The sequence below is a fragment of the Melanaphis sacchari genome, unplaced genomic scaffold, assembly GCF_002803265.2.
Source record: "Melanaphis sacchari strain LSU unplaced genomic scaffold, SCAv2.0 Contig60_pilon_pilon, whole genome shotgun sequence".
Classification (NCBI taxonomy): Eukaryota; Metazoa; Arthropoda; class Insecta; order Hemiptera; family Aphididae; genus Melanaphis; species Melanaphis sacchari.
In genome coordinates this window covers 813,897-836,887 of record NW_020271429.1, presented here as the reverse complement: position 1 = coordinate 836,887, position 22,991 = coordinate 813,897, and the positions used below count along the sequence as shown (strand labels likewise).

Genomic DNA, 22,991 nt, shown 5'->3' with positions numbered 1-22,991 from the left:
TTGATAATTCTTTATCATGTACATTTATTTATTATTTTTTACAAATAAAAAAAGCAATAAATGAATATTATACTGTCTTACTGTCTAGTGTCAAGACTAGTGTCAACAATTGAAGCATCTTGGCATCATATATTTTTATTGATCGTTGACGGAATGCACAGGTGACCAAATGCTAACAGTCTATTATATGTTATTTTAGTATGTTTTTTCTTTTAAAGATATAATTATATTGTAACCTATTACTTTAATTACAAAAAAAAAAAAGGAAAGAGATGTTTCAAAATTAAATACAAAATAATATTTAATGTTTTGGATAATTGCAATCTCACGTAATGGTCGGAACGGGAACATTTAGGGCACTGTCACGCGAGTTAGAGTGCGAGGTGGCGCGTAACAGCGTGACAGCTTCTCGTTCAGAGCTGCATTTAACCACTGTTAGTCACTTAGGACGAGGAGTTTTCTTCTTTTTACGTTTAAAAAAACAACAACATCTATAAACAACAGTTAGTTTAAATAAATTATTAAAAACGTATGCACAAAATTTTTAATCATACTTAGTGTCATCAACAATTTCCGTTTCAGCTTGTGCTGTAATAGGAGTATTGGAATGGCCAGCAGTTGGATCATCATTTGCCAATTCACCATTAGTCGAGCTTACCACCTTTAAGTATAAAATAAATGCAAAGAAATTAAAATATTTAATAAAATAATAGATCTAGATTAAATTACTTGAACACTTCCATGACGATCAGCAGGGGTTAAGTTTCCTAATGTGTGACCTGGAAGCTTGGAACCATCTTGCCAACCTTTTGTTCCAGACTGAAAATTTACAATAACTTAAATTAATATAATTCTTATTACTAAAAGTGTATTAGCATTAAATGAAATATGACAATTTGTTACAGTAAAACATAATTTTTACAGGAATGATTCTACTGGTATTAAGTAAATTAAATGAATATTATACATATATTTATGGATTGTACTATGTACAATGGTATTTGCAGGATAAAAAAATTGAATGGTCTTTAATGAAATTGATACCTTATTGATTAACAATACACTATCATCATTATCATCACTGTAGACTGACATTTCGTCATTGTCCTTGCACATTAATAATAATACAATATGATTTGATTAACAATAATATAAAATAATTTAAGTTTATAAATAATTTTACCTTGTTGCCAGCAACTTGTCTTTCTCTATTTGGTGATAAAATAACTTCTTGACTGGACTGTATGGAACCAACTAATGTGCACTGCAAATAAAAAAAAAAATTTATATATGATTAAATTATTAAACCTAATAAATATTTAGACATTAAATTTAAAAAAAAAAAACCAAACAATTTTTAATGACCACTATTAATGTTATCCATGCGACTTACCAAATTGCTTTCAGATGTTTGAGGACTTTCATTGGTTATGTTGCGTATAACGCGAAGTATGTTAAACAAGCCACGTTTCTGATTTTATAGCATAAGATAACACAAAAAAAAAATCATGCAGCATGCACAGAAAGTATAAGAATAAAAGTAAAGAGAACCAAAATTATTATGTCGGTAATAAAATACGATCAATGAATAATAAAATAAATAAAATGTTATTCTAAGACAGCAAAATTTGTAAGCTCAAAATAATCTTAGTTATGGATTTTAATTTTAAATATGTACAAGCATCGAGTATAATATATTTAATATTTATACTAATTTAATTCACAATAATATAATATAAAGTGAAATAAATTAATAAAATGCCTAATAAGTGTCATTTTAAATTATTTATAAAATTAAAATAATATTGATTCCACATTTTTTTAACTAATAACCATTCATTTTTCACATTTTTAAATTAGTTACTTATTACTAGGTAAGAGGGGACTTATAGAGTTTGCATTGTTTTGCACAATCACAAAAATAACAAAGTAAAATAAATACATTTTATTCTAAGATAAAACTAGTTTTGTAATGTTATTTTGCATATAAACGTATATTTTAAGGTGTTTTTTCTTTTGGGGCATATTCCTTTCATTTTATACATTTGAAAAAATGTTTAATCCGTTTATTTAATTTAATTAATATGTTTACCATCAATGTTCTTATTTCATTTAATAAACAACCAAAATAGTTAGAATTAAATTTATTTAAAATGTTTGTCATATAATATAGTTGTAGTCACTTATCTGTTTGCAGACACATAATTTATCTAGAAGTACTAGGGGATTGATAATTAGATTAATTTTCCATTTATTAATTTTATCTATAGATAGATAATTTATAGTTCATGGCAATAAATATAATAATATCAATACATAGTTAGATGTACAACAGATAAAAACAGATACTCAGATATATTCACATTACACATTCAGAATCTATTTAGTGTTTCTAAATTATTAACTATAGATGTCATGATTTAGATTTATTTTATCTTTACATACAAAATGCCTAAAGTTAAAGTATCTATATTTTTGCAATAGAAAGTAACCATATTTAATAATTATTTATAACCAGTTATTAATAATAATTATTTAAATGATATACTTAACAAAAATAAAATACTTGATATTTAAATTTTTAATTACTAAAAATATTAAAAGATCTTAAAAACTAAGAGATAAGCAAATTGATAGATTATAGGACAATTTTTTTTTATATCATAATAGTATAAATTATGATTTATCATTATTTCACAGTAGTAAAATATACATAAATAAGAAAATACGTTTATTTTAGAAATGCATAGTTTTTAATTTATGTTATTGATATTCATGCAATAAGGTCATTATTTATTGGGAATTAAATCTTTTTTGAAAAATTTAAAAAGTAGAATTTATAAAAATATAAAATAACATACCATTGTTTTGCCCGTCCAATCAAATTCAGAGTCATTAACATAACCTTTTTTCTCAAACAAGTTTTTGAATAGTGTACGCAAATATTCATAGTCTGGTGTCTCAAAGAAATCCAGTCGTCTAACATAACGTAAATACTGAGCCATTTCCTCTAAAAATATATTTAAATCAATTATAACTAAAATCATTTCATAAACATCAATAAATACCAGGATATCCATCACACAAAATGTCTATAGGAGTGGCTCGTTTTGTATCACCAATTTTTTGATATCTTTCTTTAAGAGTATCAGCTTTTAAGCCTTGCCATGGTAATGAGCCTCGTAAAAAGTACATAAACATATGTCCAAGAGCTTCTAAATCATCTCGCCGACTTTGTTCTGTAAAAACCATATAAACTCAATGCATATTTTTTACAAAATATATATTAAAAAAAATTAATTTAAACTATTAAAAAACAATGAGAAGGGTAGCAGAGAATATTTCCACTTAATTATTAAATTTTAAAAGTTTTTTAGCTTAAAATAAAATATATTAATATTTTATTCATTAACTGTTGAATGAAAAACTTTTTAACAGTAATATTTTCTTTTTCATCAAAAAAATACTTTTAATTTATTAAGAATAATTGTATTGAATAATATTAAACATTAAAATAGTAATTATTAATTACAAATGAACTTTTATTTTTATTTTAATATTAAAGGTTCTTGAAATTTATACATAATTAATGGTTAAAAGAACCTGAAAAAGTATATTAAATATTAAAATAATAGTAATAATAAAATACCTTTTCCTAAATGTGTATTTATGCTCATATATCTTGCTGTACCAGTTAAACTTTTATGTTCCCGGTATGGTATATGTTTATTTGTTTCTAAATCTATGTATTCTTTAGCTAAACCGAAATCTATAACAAAATATTATTTAAATTAATTAAGAAATCTTATCAGTGTAAGCAAATTTGGAACATGTATTCCAAATTTCTTCAATAAAATATAGTGTTATACCTATAATATGAATAGTTTTATCTTTTTTTGTTGAAGTGCGACCAATGAGAAAGTTTTCAGGTTTAACATCTCTATATATAAGATGTCGACCATGAACATATTCTATCCTGTGCAACTTTAAAACAATACAAAAAAAAAATAATTATTATAATGAAAAATAATGAAAACTAAGATTATTATATTTTTTATCATATAAAAATAAATATATAACAATTACCAATTGGGTAGCAATCATGAGAACAGTTTTGAGCGAAAACTCACGCCCACACATATCAAATAAGTCCTCAAGACTAGGGCCAAGGAGTTCCATGACTAAAGCATTATACTTGCCACATGGACCAAAAAAAAATACTTCTGGTATGCCATCTGAGAAGAAAGCAGGAGCTATGAAATTAAATAAATATTGTTATGTTAATACAAGTTAAAAATGTATGTAAACTTCTTATTCCCATTACCAATGTTCCAATATAAATAAAAAATTAAAATTGAAATATTTTCTGAATATATTTATGCTTACCGTGAGATCCAAGTAATTTATAAAAGCGATATTCCAAATGCAATTGAGGCGCTTTGGATTTCATTGGCTCCTAAAATAAATGAAAAATAAATTAGAAAATTATTTAAACATAAACCTATTAAAGTTATTGAATACATAAATATATTCTATCTAGCTATTATTTAAATTGTGTTGCATTATTAATTATAAATATAATTATAATGATATGATTCTTACCATTTTTATTGCCACATGTTCGTTTGTGTATAAGTTTTTACCTGAAAAATAAAAATATATATTATTAAACATTAAAAAACATGTACTTAAATAAGTTTTGAAGATTATTTTATTATTGTTTTTTTTATAATTTATAAATGATGTGCATTATAAATACTAATATGTTAAAACATACGTTGTAATTAAAATAGTTAATTCATTAAATTATTTTGAAAATATTATTTAGAGATTATGAATAGATACATATAATATATATATATTCGTTGATAATTTATTTAAAAATACTTAAATACTTTAATAAATCATCATTAGTATTATTTATAAGTTTTTATTACTATTAAATTTAATATAAATTCCTCTAAATTAAAAAAATAATACTTAAAATCATTTATATGAAAAAAACGATTTAGATAATTTAGTATACATCTTAAAAACATATTATTTAAAAACTAGAAAATAAATCTTTAATAAGAAATTATCAATAAAATATTAGATAATAAGATATTCATTATTTATCTGATATACAAAGATAAAGATGAATTTTAAGTGGAATTAAATGAGTTTTTAAAGAACTAAATCTCCACCTGAGTAGTTATGAGTTGTGACTCTAATTCAAAATCAAATTACCAGCATAGAAACTTCATGACCAATCATAAAATTATTTTTATAATTTATTTAATATTCTAGCAATTAAAAATTATTAATGTCTAACTCAGAGGATTTGAAATTTTTTTTTTATACAAACACAACAGACTAAATCTAAGATATATTTCGACATTGCTAAATTGCCAGTCAAAGTCGTTTGGAGGTGGGTAGAGACACAAAATTAAAAAAAGAGAATAATCATTTTAATATTTTATTTTACCAAGAAATTTACTGATTTCTTCACAAGAATTCTAAAATGAAATATATAAATAGGTAGAATCTTGGAGTTCAAAATGAGCTTGACTGGCTAGTCCGCTAGTCCAAAAAGAGGTCTAAGATTGAAGATTTTAGTATAACTTAACAATTATTTTAATTTAAAATAGATTTGTCTGGTTAAAAATATTAATTTTTACTATTACACCTCTTAATACACAATAATATTATTTAGAGATTTAAAAAACAATAAGGTATAATTAAATATTTTAACAAAAAAAAAAAAAAAAAAGGATTGACATTAACTAGCATTTTGTAAGTAAAAATAAAAATTATACCATTATTAAAATAAGCTTAAATATTATTGACCAAAGGGAAATTTATTTACCTGACAAAGGGTCTTTGGGTTAGTTGGTAAATAAGAATTTCAGTAAAATAAAATGTCCAAATAAGTCATAAATATAAAATAATGATCATTTCAATTGTTTTTTTTTTTTTAATGTCATGCATAAATTAACAAAAATAGTTCAAATTACACACATCGACACATTTAATTAAAAAAATATTCATAATATATACTAAATAGTAAATATACACAATTTTATGAAACTAAATTAAAATTAATACACTTTTAACCCATTATTATTACAACTTACTTTTAATTAAGTAATAATTTGGTTCATACAACTCATTACTTCAAAAAAATGCTGAGACAAATACTATGCAACTCTGCATTTATGAGATAAAAAAATATTGCCAACAAAATTATAATTTAATTGCTTTAAGTAAGGATTTGATTTTGTTGTTTAATATGTTTTCTTTAAAATAATTTGATATAGAATTAAAAAAACTGCAAACATTCCAAAACAAAGTTTTAAGAACGGTAAAAAACACTCCATGGTTTGTAAGAAACTCAAGTATACACAAAGACCTAAAAATTCCAACTCTTCAAGACTACATCAAACAATTGGCTATGAGCTTTTTCAAATCTATCCACAAATCAACAGGCTCAATGTACTACCATATTAACATCAGACCACCTCCAAAACGCCACTTCCAACGCGGATGCTCGCATGACCTAATTCCTCAAGAAACATTTTAACTTTAAGCTTCTGACTATTGTTATCACCTAACTTAAAATTGTAATAATTTAACTATCACACTTAACATGCCAAAATGTATTACCTTTCTTACATCTCTAGGTATAGATAGCGAAAGCTAGAAATACCTTATTGTAATTTAAAAAAAACTTGATATAGAAAGTATACGCTATCTTTAGTTTTTTTTCTATGTGCAGCTAGTACTAGCAATTTTTTTTTTTTAATGAATACATAGATGTTATAAAATAAATATGACACAATTTTGACTTACTAGTTTTTAGTATTAATTTAATTTGAATTTTAATAACTGTTTAATTAATAGAGGTGTGATTCATAATAATTATTAACAAATATACTTGAAATGTTATTTGTTTATAAAATTTAATTCAACAAATGGGACATTTTAAAATAATGTTCCCAAAAGCTTATAGAATTATTAAAAAATTCCAGTTTTACTTCCTCCTAACTAGACTCACCCATTGGATTTAGTAAACATATCTTATATTCACTCTGTTTCAAATAAAGTGACGTATGTTTGTGCACAACTATAATGATTTTTATATTTTAAATACTCAACTGTTATTTTTTTTTTTAATAAATATTTTTGGTTATAATGCCCAATGCCAATAAATTATTAAACAGTAAATAGTATTTTAAAAACTTGTATCATATAATAGATACATGCATACTAACTAAATTTCTAACTTAACCTAACATTTTATACTCGTCATTTTATAATACTTATTGTTATCGTTAAACTCTTTTAATTGGTTTCATTGAACTTTATTTACTTTTCAGAATTATATATTTGTATAAATAGGTTTATGTAAATGAGCAATAATATTATTCATTAGTAACCGAAACTAATACAATTGATAATTCAGACTTAGTGATGTAACCAAGATCTTGAAAGGTTTCACCCTTGAACTAGGTAATATGTCAGAAATTATCCAATAGTAAATAGTATAAATAAAATATTAGCTGGTTATAAAACTAATATAGATGAAACTTAATGATGACGAACATACAATATAAATGTTTGCCTTAAGTCCTAGTTTTATTCTCTTGATCTTTATAAACAATGACAACATAAAGTAAATAATAAAAGCAAACCTTAATAATTACAGATAGATTATATTCTAAAAATATAACAAAATTGCAATTCATGAATATATATAGCACATGGAAATCTCTTTTTAGATCAAGATACGTTTAAGCAAGTAATCTTGCACTCTCAAAATAATAACCAGCTTTATTATCTATTTACAAATATTGTAATTCAAAATTATTTTCAATGATTAAATAATTGATATACTTTATATATCTAACCTTATATTTTATGATATGATGAAAAACATAATTTATTATTTAAAAATTTCCTATGTCATTATTGTTTATACCTACTTCATGAGATTAAATTAATGAAGATCTATTAAAGAATTAATTTTTTAAATTTTGTTCATCTAAAGAGTAACAAAGAATTGTAAGGAAATTAAGTTTTTTAAGGATAATAATAATATTTAAATTTCATATCAAAAATTTAAGAAAATGAGCCATCATTTTGTAAGTATTTATTAAATAAATTTTTTTTCATTAGAAAATAGAAAGCATATTATATCCACCAAATTTTTTTTTTATTTCTAATTTATTTTTTAGATATTTAAATTTGAATAAAATTTAAATCTAAAAATACATATTAACTATCTAAACATAGAGTCTGCATTTCATTGAACAATTTTAATATCATCTAAAGCCAAAGATAATTTTAAAAACTAATTAAATTTAAACTCAGACACTCAATTTATACAAAACATTTGCACTTCATACGATAAATAATATCTTAAATATAACTTTTAATAATCATTTATTTTATGAAATCTTGTTCCTAAAAATATACACATTTTTTAAAAATATTAAGTTCATTAATTTATTTGATAGAAATATTTTTATAAGAGATTTCTTAAAGTTAGTTTAAGTTAATAGTGAAATAAGTAATAATTATATTTAAGTCACATAGAATAACATTAGACATAAATATTGAAATAGAATCAATAATTACAAAAAAAACTAGAAAAAAAATGTTACGGGTCACTTTGCTAATGTTTAAAAGGATTAATAAAACAATCCTTTTATTGTAAGTTAAAGTCTAATTTAATATATTATAGAAAGTATATACATAGGTAGATAATGCATTTATATTTAATCTAAAAAAATAATAGAATAATCCATTTTAAAACATTAAAATTATAAATATTTAGTGATAAAAACATTAAGTATTAATCAATACAGTTATTAGTTATTGTTATTTTAATAATTATTATATTATTCATGAAGTAGGTATAATATTTTGATTACTACTTAATAGGGTTTTTTTTTTTTTCAATGATTTAAAAAGTTTTAAACATAAGCTATATAGAGTATAAGTTTAATATTAACTTGAATAATAATTCTATGCAACTGCATATTTTGAAACTATATAGAATAAATGTTTCTACCTAAAATGGATACAAATACACAATATAATAATCATACTAAGAACATAACCTCAAGAATTAGGTATTATTATAACATTTGAAAAACAATATACAGCAAACTTAAGTTTTAATAAACACTATCCAACTTAGCAATTCATAGAACAACACTGAAAATTAGCCAATAATTGAACTAAAACATTACAAACATTTTAATTGCATGTAAAAACAATTTATAAAATAAAGTTTAGAACATTTATGTGCATTAATATTAAATAGACCTAGTTATGAACATAATAGTATCATTGTTTTAAATTCCAGTCTTAATATTCTATAAAAAGGTATCCAACTGACGGTATTTCAAACTAATTAATGTTTTGAAAACAACATATTAGTTTTCATGATTTTTAATTTATTACTAAAACATTTAAAAAAAAAAAATTGGCATATAATGCCAAAGGGTATCTCAGATTTGGCCTGTCATAAAATGGTTGGAGACTCTTGTTTATAAGTCTAAACAACTAAAACTACAAATCTAAAAAATCAGAAAATGTAATAGGTAAGTGCAAACTTTAAACTAGATCTTAATTCTTTAAAATTAAACATTCTTTGCCTCCAGAATTTTATTATGAAATAAATACAGGTAATCTTTAAAATAAAAAAATAGCCACACTGATTAAATGAATCTAAGATAACTGATAAAACTAACTTCTATTGATAAAATAATCCTATATTTTTAATTTAATTAAGAATTAATAATAATAATTTTACAAGTACATAACAGAAGTCAGTAATAGGTAACCCACAAGCCATATTCGGCTATGGAGGGGAAATAAATGAATCGCCAAAAATATTTTTTTAATGCTGACTTTCCATACATAATAAATTTATTTTGATTTACATGTATGATATATTTGGAGATTATTACAGTGTTCATTGTTTATCACTATTTAAAATAATAGTCATGTTAACACAACAATTATTAACAAATATTTAAGTTTTTTACAACTTTTGAATTTTTTTTTCAAATTATCTGGAATTTAATTGGTGACCCCTAGTAAATAAAATATTATTTAAAAATATTGTATAAACATAAAAAATCAACATATTCTTAAATATAACTTCTGAAATGTATGTTAAATGCAAAAACATTAGAAAATATAAATAATCTTTAAAAAAAATAAATAGGTTATCTATATAACTTATGTATAGACCATGGATTTATATGCACTAAAAAGTATTGGAAGAAATATATTTTATTCTTATACAATTCACAAATTAAAAAACTTAAAATAATTAATTACTTAAATAAACTAAGTATAAAAAAAATTTTCTTTTTAATATGTAATATATTTTAAATTTTGTAAAAGTATACAGAAATAATATAAATAAATTTCACCATTAGATTCAAATTATTATGATTCATGAAGATAACAGAAAAAAATCTAAAATGGTGAAAAAGAAAATAAGTGATTGCATATAAATCCGTGCTCTGGTTATTATTTAATGCCAACAAAATTATTTTTAAACAATTTTTTTTTTAATTTTTGCATATTAAAGCAAAAATATGCAAGAACCATTAAATACACAGAAATATGTAAAAAAAAATTCACCATTGATTCAAATTGTTATGATTCATGAAGATAACTGATAAAAATCCAAAAATGTAAAAAAGAAAAAATATGTAATTACATGGAAATCTGTGCTCTACTTATGTATAATGAAAATTATTAGGGAACTTATAAAAAAATTCATAATCAATATTTAACTAAAATAATATTGTATAGACACTTGTTTTGTAAATAAAGAAACTTATAATTTTTTCAATAGTATATTACATTTCTAAAAATAATGTACTTAAACAATAATTGTTAATAATTGAGTGTATCATTTTTTGTACATATATCATCAGGCATAACCTATTATTTTAGAATCTTAAAAGTTATTGAAGTGTATTAAATTGTATTATGAATTTTAATTTATTCCATGTACAATCTCAGATAAGATTAGGTAATATACAGTTTGTCAGGTACTTGATTGTTATTTTTTACTTTTACTATTTCTACTATGTAGCATGTGGTAATAATAATTAATATTGGAAACTTAATACATTTGAAGATTTTTTTGTTTGCTTTAATATTTTACTTGTTTTTATAGAAAATTGATTCATGGCATACAGAATTTTGTAATTTTTTGATAAAATTTGGTCATTTAATGAATCTGTATATTTTCTATTAAAGTATATCGCAGTTACATTGTTTTAAAAAATTCAGTTTATACCAAAAATAAATAGTTAAAATGGAAATGGTTTACCTATTTTTTTCTTTACATAACCATCACATTACTTTAATCATAAAATCTTTAACTGGTTATCAAAAGGCTCAAACAGATAAAATTTTTATTTATCTGCTTCATATAACAAAAAATAAATTTGTTAACTGGATTGTATTTATTGTAAGATAATTTATATTGCCATTGTTGGGTTTAAAATATTTTTTGTAGAAGAATATTACTCCTAAGTAGTAGTGAATAGTATATTTTTCTTTCAACAGATAAACCTTGCTTTTTTAATTAATTTTGCTTTTTAGCTTATTTTAAAAATATTAATCGGTTAAACAGACATTTTAACATAATTTTACTCTGTATTTTTAGGAAATTTCATAGTATTTTTTTGTGTATTTCTGAAAAATTTTATAATAAAAGGCTTATCTACTATTAATAATAATTTTAGTAATAAAAATACACTTTATTTAATCTAGGTAAAATATCTAAATTATATTTTGACACAAAAATTAAATGAAAAAAATAAATAAATAAAATTATGTTTAACCAACCAAGTGTATGAATAAAAACAAAAAATATTAAAAACAACCAAATATTCTTGATAAGTGGTTTAAAATAGTTGATAGTGATATAAATTAATGGATTCTGGAACTGGATATAGTTATTGTATATCTTCATCCTTTTAAAGTCCATTCATTAGAGTTATTAAATCAAAATATTTAGAAAGACTAAGGCATCTTTTTAACTAACAAACAAATTTTTATATGATATAGTCAAGTCATTTTGAACTGTTGGATGGCTTCAATTAATTTAAGGGTGGTTATGTATATCCAATCCCTGAAATAAGTGATTAATCTAGATTATACTATATCTTAAATTAGTCTATTATTAATTTAATTAATTTTAAGTGATAAAATTTTATTTTAATTAAGATTAAATTGTCTTAAATGTCTGGTTTTAAATTAAAACGAATATTTTTAAATAGGTAATTATTTTAAAAAGTTAATTGATTAAATAAGTTTGTAAATAAACACAAATTTCTACATTAATAGGAAAAAAATATATAATTCATCTAGATGTAGTTATGCCTACATTTAATTCAAATTTTATGTTATGAACACTATCAAATAGAAACTGCATTTATAAAATGAACTTAAGTATATTGAAATACAAAGGTTAACTAAAAATATAGTTTTTTTCTTTGTACCAATAACCAATAAACCTAATAGATTTAGTCCATATTATTATAAAACAACAATAAATAGATCAATCTAAATAATATGTGTGTCATTAAACCGTATTGAGTGATATTTATAATATTCCATTTACCAAGTCTTAGCTCCCCAAAATTTCCACAGCCAATCTTCTTGCCAACACGGAAATTTGGACCAACCATGAGTACACTAGAATTGGCTGATGATGACAAGCCATGTCGTCCAGCAACTGCTGAATGCATTGCCCTCGATCCAGTGGATTTTCCACCGCGCTTGTCATCCTTACCGTTTTGTTCCTTCTCTCGGTCCCTTTTCTGCATGGCACCTGTTTGTAAATATCCCTCGACGAAAATTGGCTAATTTTAGCTCATTGTACGCCAAAATTTATTATAATTCCTTGACGTTCACACGTTGTGACCCAAGACAATAAACACTGTTATCATTGCATTAATTTTTTTTTCAGAAATTTAATTTACAGACTGAAATAGAACGCCGGTTTTAAAACTGCATTCTTCTAGTTTAACTATAGACTAGTTAAAAAACAATAGTTACAATAAAACATACGGTTATCCGTGTTGAAATTGAATAAAATTGAAAACGAAACAATTGCAGCTGAAACTCTCCATTTTTTGTGACTGATTAAAAAAATAATATATATATTACATAAAAGTGTGTGTGTATGTATATTCATATTACATATATACATTCACTAAACATGTGTTTCGGTATCAATTGCACTAGAGTGCAGTAGTATCGCTTAGTGCAAAGAGAATACAATTTAACCGTATATAATTTTTTATTTTTTTTATTGCTAATCTAAAAAGTTACTACTTTACTAATTTACTATTCAAATTTTCGACATTTAAGTACTTTTCTACAATAATTAATATTTTTTATATTTCATCATAGTATATTACTGATCAAATTATTTGTTCTCTTACTTATCTTCATGACCTTATGACACTTTGAAATCTATCTACAAGTAGTGCCGGATTGGCTCATAAATGAACCTCGGCATTTCGTATAAATTTAAATCAAGTTCGATTACATTTAAATATAATTAAAATTTTATAATAAATATTCCAAAAAAAATAATATTAATTATCAAGTATGCACATTATCCACAATTCAGTGTCGTAATTTTCGACAAAATCGATTTTCGTTTTTTTTTTTTCATGTAACTCGAAATGAATAACCGTAGAATGTAGATACTTTAAATTTTCGTTCACCAAATGTTTATATTATCATTTTATATTTACGGACTTTTTTTAAAAATATTTCAGTTATTTAGAGACAAGATAAAATTTTAATTTTTTTAGTTTTTTTCCTATAAGTTTTGAATAAAAATTAACCACGAGTGTAGAAATGCTCAACAATTCAGCATAAGATCCGGCATAAGTAGTTCTTACATCTGTATAGGAATAATAAAAATATACAATTTTTTATATAATTAAAGTTAACATTTCATCAAATTTCATATAAATCGCAAAAACATTGTTAACTATTTTGTAATTATAAATAATACCTTATAAAATCATAAGTAATTCGTATTGGAACCATAAAATCTGAAAATATGTAAATTAAATTATTTTCTGTAGAAATTTTAAGTTCAAATTTGAACGAAATTACTTATTTAAACAATCAGTAACTATTTCAATTTATTTGTTATAATTTAAAAACATTATTTGTGGGGACTAAAAATGAGTACGTCTTATATTATTATTATGAATTTTATTATACACAATAATATTTTTGATTTATTTTAATGTTCTATCAGTATATGCTATATACTATACAATTATTTTTATTATTTTACAGTATTTATTGCAAAAAGAGGTTATTACATTTTTAATTACATAAATCGATATGATAATTTGATAACAACGAATATTATTATAACAATTAAATATGTACTAATAATAAAATAATACAATATTTTCGGAAAAAATTATATCAGTCTACCATAATACTAAGAATAAAATAAATTACTTTAATAATTTTATCAAAGAACATATCATGAAACAAACTTGGAGATATAAGTTAACAGACCGACTCGCTCAGAATCATTCTTTGTACATGTACAATGATATAACAACATTAATTATTAATTTAATACACACATAACAATGACCCATTCGACATCTAATTCACTGCATAACGGTACCCACTAGGCACTAGCCTACCTTTAAGATTCTGAGACGAGCGATGAATGTATTGATTTTACAACAATGTGTGTTTATTTTCTGTCTGTCATCACCTTTTGAGCTACTAAAAAATAAAAATGCATAGATTTTCAAAAGTAGAAGTGTTTCTAAGTCAAAAATTGAATTCAGTTGGTACTCTATCAAAAGTAAAAGTTCCCACTTCCCAATACCTACTTATTTTTATAATTGGTAATTTTAACACAAATTTAATTTTTAACAAAACCAATTTTGTTATTTTAGTGAGATTCTAAAACAAATAATCGCTATTCATTGTAATTTTCACCAAATATTAATATATCATTTTCTATTTACCATCAAATTAAAAAAAAAAAAATGTGCTATTTATTGACATGATAATTTTTTTTCTAGAAATTTCGATTAAAAATTATTCGCTGGTTCACTGAATAGAAATGTTTGAAAATTTAATGCAAAGCTCATCGTAAGTTTTTAAATTATCAATTAAAAATAAATCAAAAATCTAGTCAAAATATTTTTTAAACATTTAAAAGTTCTAATTTTGATCAAATTTTTTAAAATTTCTAAAATATATATAGTTAGAAATTCATAAAAAATATTTCTAAAACTTATGTTTAAAAAATTAATGCAAAGTTCTTTAAAAATTTTCAACCTATGTGTATAAAAAAAATTCCATTGGAAAGTTAAATTTATTTTTCTTGAACACTTGAAGCTTAAATTGTTTTATTATTACATTAATTATTTATTAGCAAAATAATCATTTATTCTCAAAAAAATTTTGATATTTTATTGTATTTCAAAAAAAAAAAAAAAATAATAAAAAAAAATTGATCTTAAAATTTTTAACAAATGCTTCTATTATCACCCTCAAAATATGATAACATTTTCAAAATTTTAACTTTTTTTTAACTATTTATAAACAATAAACATGATACATGAGAGTTAAGAAAATTTTTTTTGTTTTTATACATAACTATTATTAATTTTAGAAAATTAGGTAGTATTATAGTTATTTACTGTTTTTAAAATGTAAATTAAATTAATATTACCTAAGTACCTATTATTAATAACAGACTATTGAGAAATAAAATGCTTACAATAAAGTTCTTACGATAATAATTTTATAGCTAAACTTCTATACGATTGTATAGTAAATACGTAAATCATCAAGGAAAATAATATAAAAAATACATTTGGTGAACAAACAAGTGTACTTAAATAAATGATTTTTATTTGAATTGCCGCGAGATTTTCAAGAGGACAAACATTTACTTCGAATTATTGAGAATCGAATGTAGTTTAGATTTTATTTAATTGCTATTTGGTTATTATAAAATTATTAGAACAATATAACTATTAATAGTTCATACTTTATAATATGCGATATTGCGATATAAAATGCATCTTTTACAGAAAAATACCGAAATATAAGAGTATGACTTCGACCTCCGATCACAGTCGAATAATTATTTGTATTTACTACATTTACTATTTACATTTTAGTATTTTATGTTCAATATAATTTTGGTACCTACAACCTTCAAGCTACAATAGAAAAAATAAATATTAACTATGTTTGGTATAAAAAAATATGGTACATTGATAGATATAATACTATTACAAGATAAGTAGTAAATAGTTATTACTTATTAATTATTATAGCCAAATTTCTCTAATCACCAATCGGTTATTTGATCAAATTCATAAGTAAAAAGGCGTTTATTTATTTTATATTTATCAATAATTAATATTGGGCGTTGGAATTTTAATAGTTTATAAATTAATTTTTTTTTTTTTATGCATACAATATAATTTGAAAGTATATATCTTCATCAACATACAATATTGTATTCATCAGTAATCTTAGTTATAATACAATACTTATGTAGTTGTGCATTCAATAATCATAATATTTAATAATTATATCACAGATTAAGTGAAATAAAATTTATAGATGAATTATTATATTGGTTTTAGAAAAAAATTATAACTAATATATAAGTTAATGCCTATTTATTTTTTATGTATACATTGCAATACAAAGTTATGTATTGCTATATATATATAACTTATCAATACAATTGAAAATTAATATTAAATAAGAAAAATTTAAACCAATAAAATCAGTTTTAAACGAGTAGAAACTAGTACAATAAGCTTTCATTTACCAGCATAATTAGGTAGGATGGTAACCCTGGATAATCCGAAATGGGGAGAAAATTAATGCAAATATGCTTTTATCATATTTTAATAACATTAAATTATGAAATGTATTATTATTACAATATTATAAATTATATATATTTTCATATGTAATATTGTTATTGATTGTTATTGTGCATGTATCTAGGTTGTATTTCTTAAACTAATTCAATTTTGTTGAAGACAGCAGATAATCAAAGGTTTACTATACTTGAATTTACATAAGGAATAGACATTAATTTTAATAAACACAAAATAATGATTTTATCTGATTGAAAAAATCCATCAAATTAATTTGCAAGTTATAATATATTTGACAGCCATAGTTACAACTATTGAATTTGTTGACTAGGCAAAATATAAATGTATAGAGAATGGATATTAGTTGAACTGTACTTACTTTGTTTCTCTTATACTTATACAAGCCATTAAAAAATGGAGTTATTTATTTTAATTTAAAAGAAATTCATAAAGCATCTTATTTGAAAAAAAATTCCAAGATTTATCTTGATTATAAATACACCAGTGAATATTTAAGTAGTAAAGGTTATTAAAAAATGATAAAAAATTTACAAATGTTTTCTTTGTACACAAGTTTCATCCATATAAATTTGATAATGAGCTAGTATTATCTTTATTTTTTTGAAAAACTTCTTAATTAATTTCATTAGTGTATCATACGTATCACATTTTTTATGTAAGGGTTATAAGATGTTTTGAAGTCTTCAACCATGTTTAATGCATCATTGAATACATAAAATCAAAACCGTTTATGGCGAAATTAAATATTATAAAGTGCTTGTGACTATAGAATCTTATAATACAATTAATAAATATGAAAATGCATAAAAAAAATTAATACATTTTACCATTTTAAATTATGATTTATTCAAAACAAATAATTCATTTGTTTAAACATAAAAAAAGTTAACACAATTTCTTAAATTAATATGAAAAAACCTTTAGAGTGACTAAATGTTAAAATCATTACCTGAAAAGCTCTGAAGTTTTTAAACAATGTAAACATTTTGTATTTCTGCTAATAAATAAAATTATTTTATAATCAACTGAATGTAAGATAATCAGATTAAATAGTTTTATATGAAAAAAAAAATTCAAATTTAATTAACCATACCATTTGTTTTATAACCAATTGAATAATTAGTACATATATTATATTTATTTTACATAACCAAAATTATATAATAATAATAATTTATTAAATTTTAAAACTAAAAGTTCACACCAAACAATGGATTCTATTTAATGATATCAAAGCAAACACAAAGTAGCACTACTATTTTCTTCCATAAATTATAGTGAAATAATTTCAGACTGAATAATAAAACATTTAATTTCTAAATATTATATTATACCATTCATAACAAGTAAATTGATTTTCATTAATTTAGTCAAAACATACATAAGGGTTTAAAAGGCTAAATAATTATTTATTTATTCAAGTATAACAAATTATGTGTTTTTTAAAGAAATAATGTCTACAAATTTGGTTATTGTGGCACCAAAACTTAAGAATTGAAATGCATAAATTCGTAGGACTGAACCAAAAACTATTTTTTTTTTTTTGGATTTACAAAAATTAAAATATGTATTATATTTATTTATTACTTTGGAATGTTAAGTGGACAATTGTCCACTAGTAAGTAGCCGTTCAACAGCGGCATTTATATCTCCAAATGTTGCAATTAATGCTTGTAAATTGGCATCTCGATTGACAAATCCCATTGCAGACAATTGTTCCAATTGTGAACTGTATCTTTCTTCTGGTGGTTGAGTATTTGCCACTGGATTACTGTTATTTGGCACTTGCGATAACTACAAATATAAATAAAATCAAAGGGTCATTTATTTTTTAAAACTAAATAAAAAACTAAGAACTAAGCATACATATTTTAAAATAATAAATGAAGTAACATAATATGAGTTAGATAAAGAAAACAATTGTTATGAATAATCCACACCAATAAGGAAAACATTTTAATATTTTAACGAAGCGATGCAAATATTTAAATAAAAATTATATTTAGACGTAATAGTTTCAAACTAATTACATGCTTAATTGCAATAATTTAAAAAATCTCAATATTAACCAGTTAGTATTAAAGGAAAATTTTTAATATCAATAAAATTATTGCTAGACATTAGTTATGTAGTTAATAGAAAAATAAATAATTATAAAATAATCTAACTTACCATTCTTCTCATGAGTTCAGCAAAATTATTATCTTGACCTTCAGTTGATGGCATATCACTAGATACAGTTGAATCAGCATTAGTAGTTGTATTGGCATTTGGTGTTGGAAAAAAAGACTGGCCACCCAATGATCCTCCAATATTTGGCATGTTAGTACGCAGTGCTTCAAGGCCTCTTTGTATTTGATCAAGAGCAGATAATACATTTGGATTAGTGGACATATCTTGAACTGCAGGGTTTGACATCTGTTGCAGGAACGCTGGCATCATACTACGGAATTGAGACTAAAAAGAATATTTTTTTAATTAATCAATAAATATTTTATAACAATAATTATTAAAATTTTTTTACCTGAAGTTCTGGATTATTAGCAAGCAATGGATTGTTACTTAACAAGTTGTTTGCCATATTGGGGTTGCTAGTCATTGCTTGCAAAGTTGATTGAAAATATGGAGTATTCATAATACTTTGCATAACTTGTGGATTTTCAATCATTTGTTGCATCATAGAGTTCATTGTATCCCCATTAAACAAGGTACCTCCAGTTCCTCCAGTTGGTAGATTACCTGATGTTGGTGCTGCTCTTCCATTAGAAGTATCAGATTGGTTAGTTCCAGTAGAACCACCCCAAGGATTTGGCAAAGGATCGCGATTTTCCTGTCCTTGTTGAGGATTTTGTTCTGAAATAAAATACATTACATAATATTAAACACAATTATTTATTACTCAATAATAAATAATTGCTATTTGTTTTCATTTACCCATTAAGTATAATACAGCCTACAAGTGAAAGTCTCATAGATTATAATATTTAAACTATAACTAAATATAGGAGTAGGAAGTTAATAATATATACATAATAAAGTTTCAATAATTTTTACCTACAAAGGATAATTTTCTATTTTTTTTTTTTTAAACAAATAGTATTTACCTAAAATCGTTTCTAATATTTGTAATATTATATTGAAATATACGAATTAATATTAAATAAAGTATTTATTATTACCACCACCACTTTCACTTGGAGTTGAAAATGTATTACGGCTAAATTCTTCAGTAGCTGCATTCATAAATGGTTCTTGAACATCTCTATACATTCTTTGTAAAGCACTAAATCCACCAGGTATTGATTCCAAATTTGATAAAGCTCTATCTTGTGTACGCATCAGTTCTTGTAACATTGATGGATTTCGAGCCATCTCCATAGTTTGCCGTAACATTTCAGGATTGTTTAACATATGATTTATTTCTGGATGTCTCTATCAAAATAAAAAAATAAAATAAAAAAATGAAATTACAAAAAAAATGTTATCAATTAGGTACCTACCTCAACTAATTGTTGCATTTGCGGATTAGCCAAAATCAATTGTCTCATATGTGCAGGATCACTCATCATTTGTTGAACCATTGGACTATCAACCAAATTTCTTAACATATCAGGATTATCAAGCAATTCACGCTGCATACGTTGTTGCAACTCCATGAAATTAGCTGAAGTGAATCCCATAGATTCCATACCGGGTAAGCCACCAAGCATACCCAAATTAAATGGAGAAGCATTAATATCAGCTAAAAATTACAAATAAAATTAAGTCTAACAAGATTTAAAAACAAAATATTAATTATAAGCACCAGGAGGTCTTGGTGGTTGAGTCGATCCTGTATTTGTAGATGAAGAAGTGGTTGTATTGTTTTGAGGCGCATTAGTCTTGATAACTAAATGCACTGTTAGTCCATCTTTAATATTATGAGTTGCTAATGTATCTTGATCTTTCATGATTTTACCAGCAAATATCAAACATAATTGTGACGGTTGTGCGTTAAATTGTTTAGCAACCACATCTTTAAACTGTAAATATGTATAATACATGTATTTGTAATATATAAAAGATAATTTTTTGTATTTTATGCTATTTCAAGTGTATTAAAATAATAAACATATTGGAACAGATTAAATCAGGTTAAACTCAGCACACCTTTATAATTTATTATAAAATATAGTTTATACAAAAATAAACATTTAATTATTTTTATATTTTAGTACATTTTGATATAAGTATTCATAATAATTACTAATTACAAAGTTTTTAATTTAAAACTAATTTAGGCACCTACTAATATAATTGATACTAAAATTATAATACATAATTAGTGTGATTTTTATTTGATTGAAGTTAATTTAGCGTATTTTTATTCAAATCTTAGAAAAAAAATTTGAACTAACTACAGTTTGGTTAGTTAATGCAACTAATGTTATTTTTTATTTTACAATTAGCATATATAGATGTTATATATAATGAAAATCTACGGTCTGGTTTAAGTACAAATGTAAACAGTGAACAATAAAAATCAATCACATGTATTATTCAAAAACTAATTGGTCAATTATTGATTCATTATTAACTAAAAGTTAATGAATTATAGCTAATTTTATGTCTGGTAATAATTGTTTAGTAAACTAAGTTCAAGAAATAATTTTAAAAAAATTGAAACAGACCACTGTTTAAATTCACCATATGAGGGGCAGATCCAATAAGGAGGGCGAAAGTGGCGAAAATTAAATAAAAAATAAAATATTATTGGGTTGAGCATTTTTTATTTGATTATCTTTTTTTTTACTTTCTATACATCCTCACCCTTGGAAAATTTCTGGATCTGCCTCTGCATCATGCAAATGAATAAAGGTATAAAACTTAATATCTTGTTTTTTGTTAAAATACCTATAGATTATGCCCTATGCAACGATCGTAGAACTATAAGAAGTAGATTTTAGTATTTTAATTATGTTTAAATCAATTTAAATTGATCATACCTACCATGTTTAATTTAAAAAATGTAATAATATTTATTAAAAAATATAATAAATATTATTTAGTATTATTAGGAACCTTAGTAATTAGAAATTATATTTTACATTGAATATTATACTGTATGTATAATTATTTAATAAACCAATGTCTGTATTATTAATGTTATTTACTTTCAATACCAACCTAAGCATAAACAGATTTTAATAATATATTAGTCTAAATATCAATAAATCTTAATTTGGTTATGTAATTCAACTATCAATTAATGTTAAATTCTTTTATTTTATAATAAAATAAATGCATCAATCTACTACTCGCAAGTAGCTTGGTTACAATATTTTAATTAATAATTATCATATTAGTTATGGTTATCGTTAATAATAATTATTTACTATGTAGGTATCTATTACTTAACCAAAAGTTTAATAGTTTAAATAACAAATATTTTAATAATTAAAGATTGTAAAATGAGTCAGCTGAAATAATTACATAACCTTAAAAACTTAAATGAATAATTATTTTATTTGTAATACCATAAATAAATTATGAATAACATTAATCGTCAAACATATAAAAATCAAATATTTTGGAAAATGTTTAAGCACGTATATAATATACTAACTCTAATCACTACAATACATACGTGTATATTATATCAATATACATACTTCACTAATGGTAGCGTTTTCTTGCACTTCGACTGTTTGCTTTTCTTTGGGCGTTTTTACAGTCACTGTAATAGTTTTTGCATTCTCTTCACTGTCTGACATTTTGCGGAACCTAAAGATCCGGACGGTGCAAAAATAACTTGACAATAACTATTGATTAAACACTGACAGTCGGCAAAAAAGTTTTGCGAATTTTGGACGTAAGACCAACTATAGAAAATAATCGTAATTCATAATGATAATGATAATGACATGTATAAAGATACTAGATCTTGGAATAAAATATCAGGAATAATGAAAAGAAAACATATGAGGGCCGTGGAGTAGAAATAAAACTGGACAATGATGCTGTAGTTTTGTACACCATGAAAAATGCCGGTTCCCATGG

General features: G+C 23.1%; 2 protein-coding genes across 2 annotated transcripts; both read right to left on the bottom strand.

Annotated features, from left to right (window-relative positions):
• On the bottom strand, positions 1–13,175 carry LOC112600104 (casein kinase I). The gene is made up of 12 exons (XM_025347268.1): positions 12,644–13,175; positions 4,603–4,643; positions 4,387–4,456; positions 4,087–4,253; positions 3,870–3,984; positions 3,650–3,769; positions 3,069–3,239; positions 2,862–3,010; positions 1,184–1,264; positions 730–819; positions 555–661; positions 1–491 (listed from the first exon to the last, which is right to left on the bottom strand). The coding sequence occupies exons 1-12, from the start codon at positions 12,846–12,848 to the stop codon at positions 440–442; spliced, it is 1,368 nt and encodes a 455-aa protein (XP_025203053.1). The 5' UTR covers positions 12,849–13,175; the 3' UTR covers positions 1–439.
• Positions 13,176–18,340: 5,165 nt separating this feature from the next.
• On the bottom strand, positions 18,341–22,705 carry LOC112600067 (ubiquilin-1). Its single transcript, XM_025347214.1, has 7 exons — positions 22,604–22,705; positions 20,758–20,974; positions 20,453–20,694; positions 20,132–20,384; positions 19,477–19,805; positions 19,125–19,409; positions 18,341–18,746 (listed from the first exon to the last, which is right to left on the bottom strand). Exons 1-7 carry the CDS (start codon positions 22,703–22,705, stop codon positions 18,549–18,551), a joined length of 1,626 nt encoding a protein of 541 aa, XP_025202999.1. The 3' UTR covers positions 18,341–18,548.
• Positions 22,706–22,991: the final 286 nt, after the last annotated feature.

What these genes read in the sequence shown, in the direction of transcription:
- LOC112600104 (XM_025347268.1), bottom strand. Translation starts at nt 12,848, where the DNA reads ATGCAGAAAAGGGACCGAGAGAAGGAACAAAACGGTAAGGATGACAAG. An exon ending in TAAATTACTTGGATCTCACG is followed by an intron (nt 4,254 to 4,386) that starts GTAAGCATAAAT and finishes TTAATTTCATAG; the next exon opens with CTCCTGCTTTCTTCTCAGAT. An exon ending in GACAAGTTGCTGGCAACAAG is followed by an intron (nt 820 to 1,183) that starts GTAAAATTATTT and finishes GTAAATTTTCAG; the next exon opens with TCTGGAACAAAAGGTTGGCA.
- LOC112600067 (XM_025347214.1), bottom strand. Translation starts at nt 22,705, where the DNA reads ATGTCAGACAGTGAAGAGAATGCAAAAACTATTACAGTGACTGTAAAA. An exon ending in TCAACCACCAAGACCTCCTG is followed by an intron (nt 20,695 to 20,757) that starts GTGCTTATAATT and finishes TGTAATTTTTAG; the next exon opens with CTGATATTAATGCTTCTCCA. An exon ending in CTGAACTCATGAGAAGAATG is followed by an intron (nt 18,747 to 19,124) that starts GTAAGTTAGATT and finishes TTATATTTGTAG; the next exon opens with TTATCGCAAGTGCCAAATAA.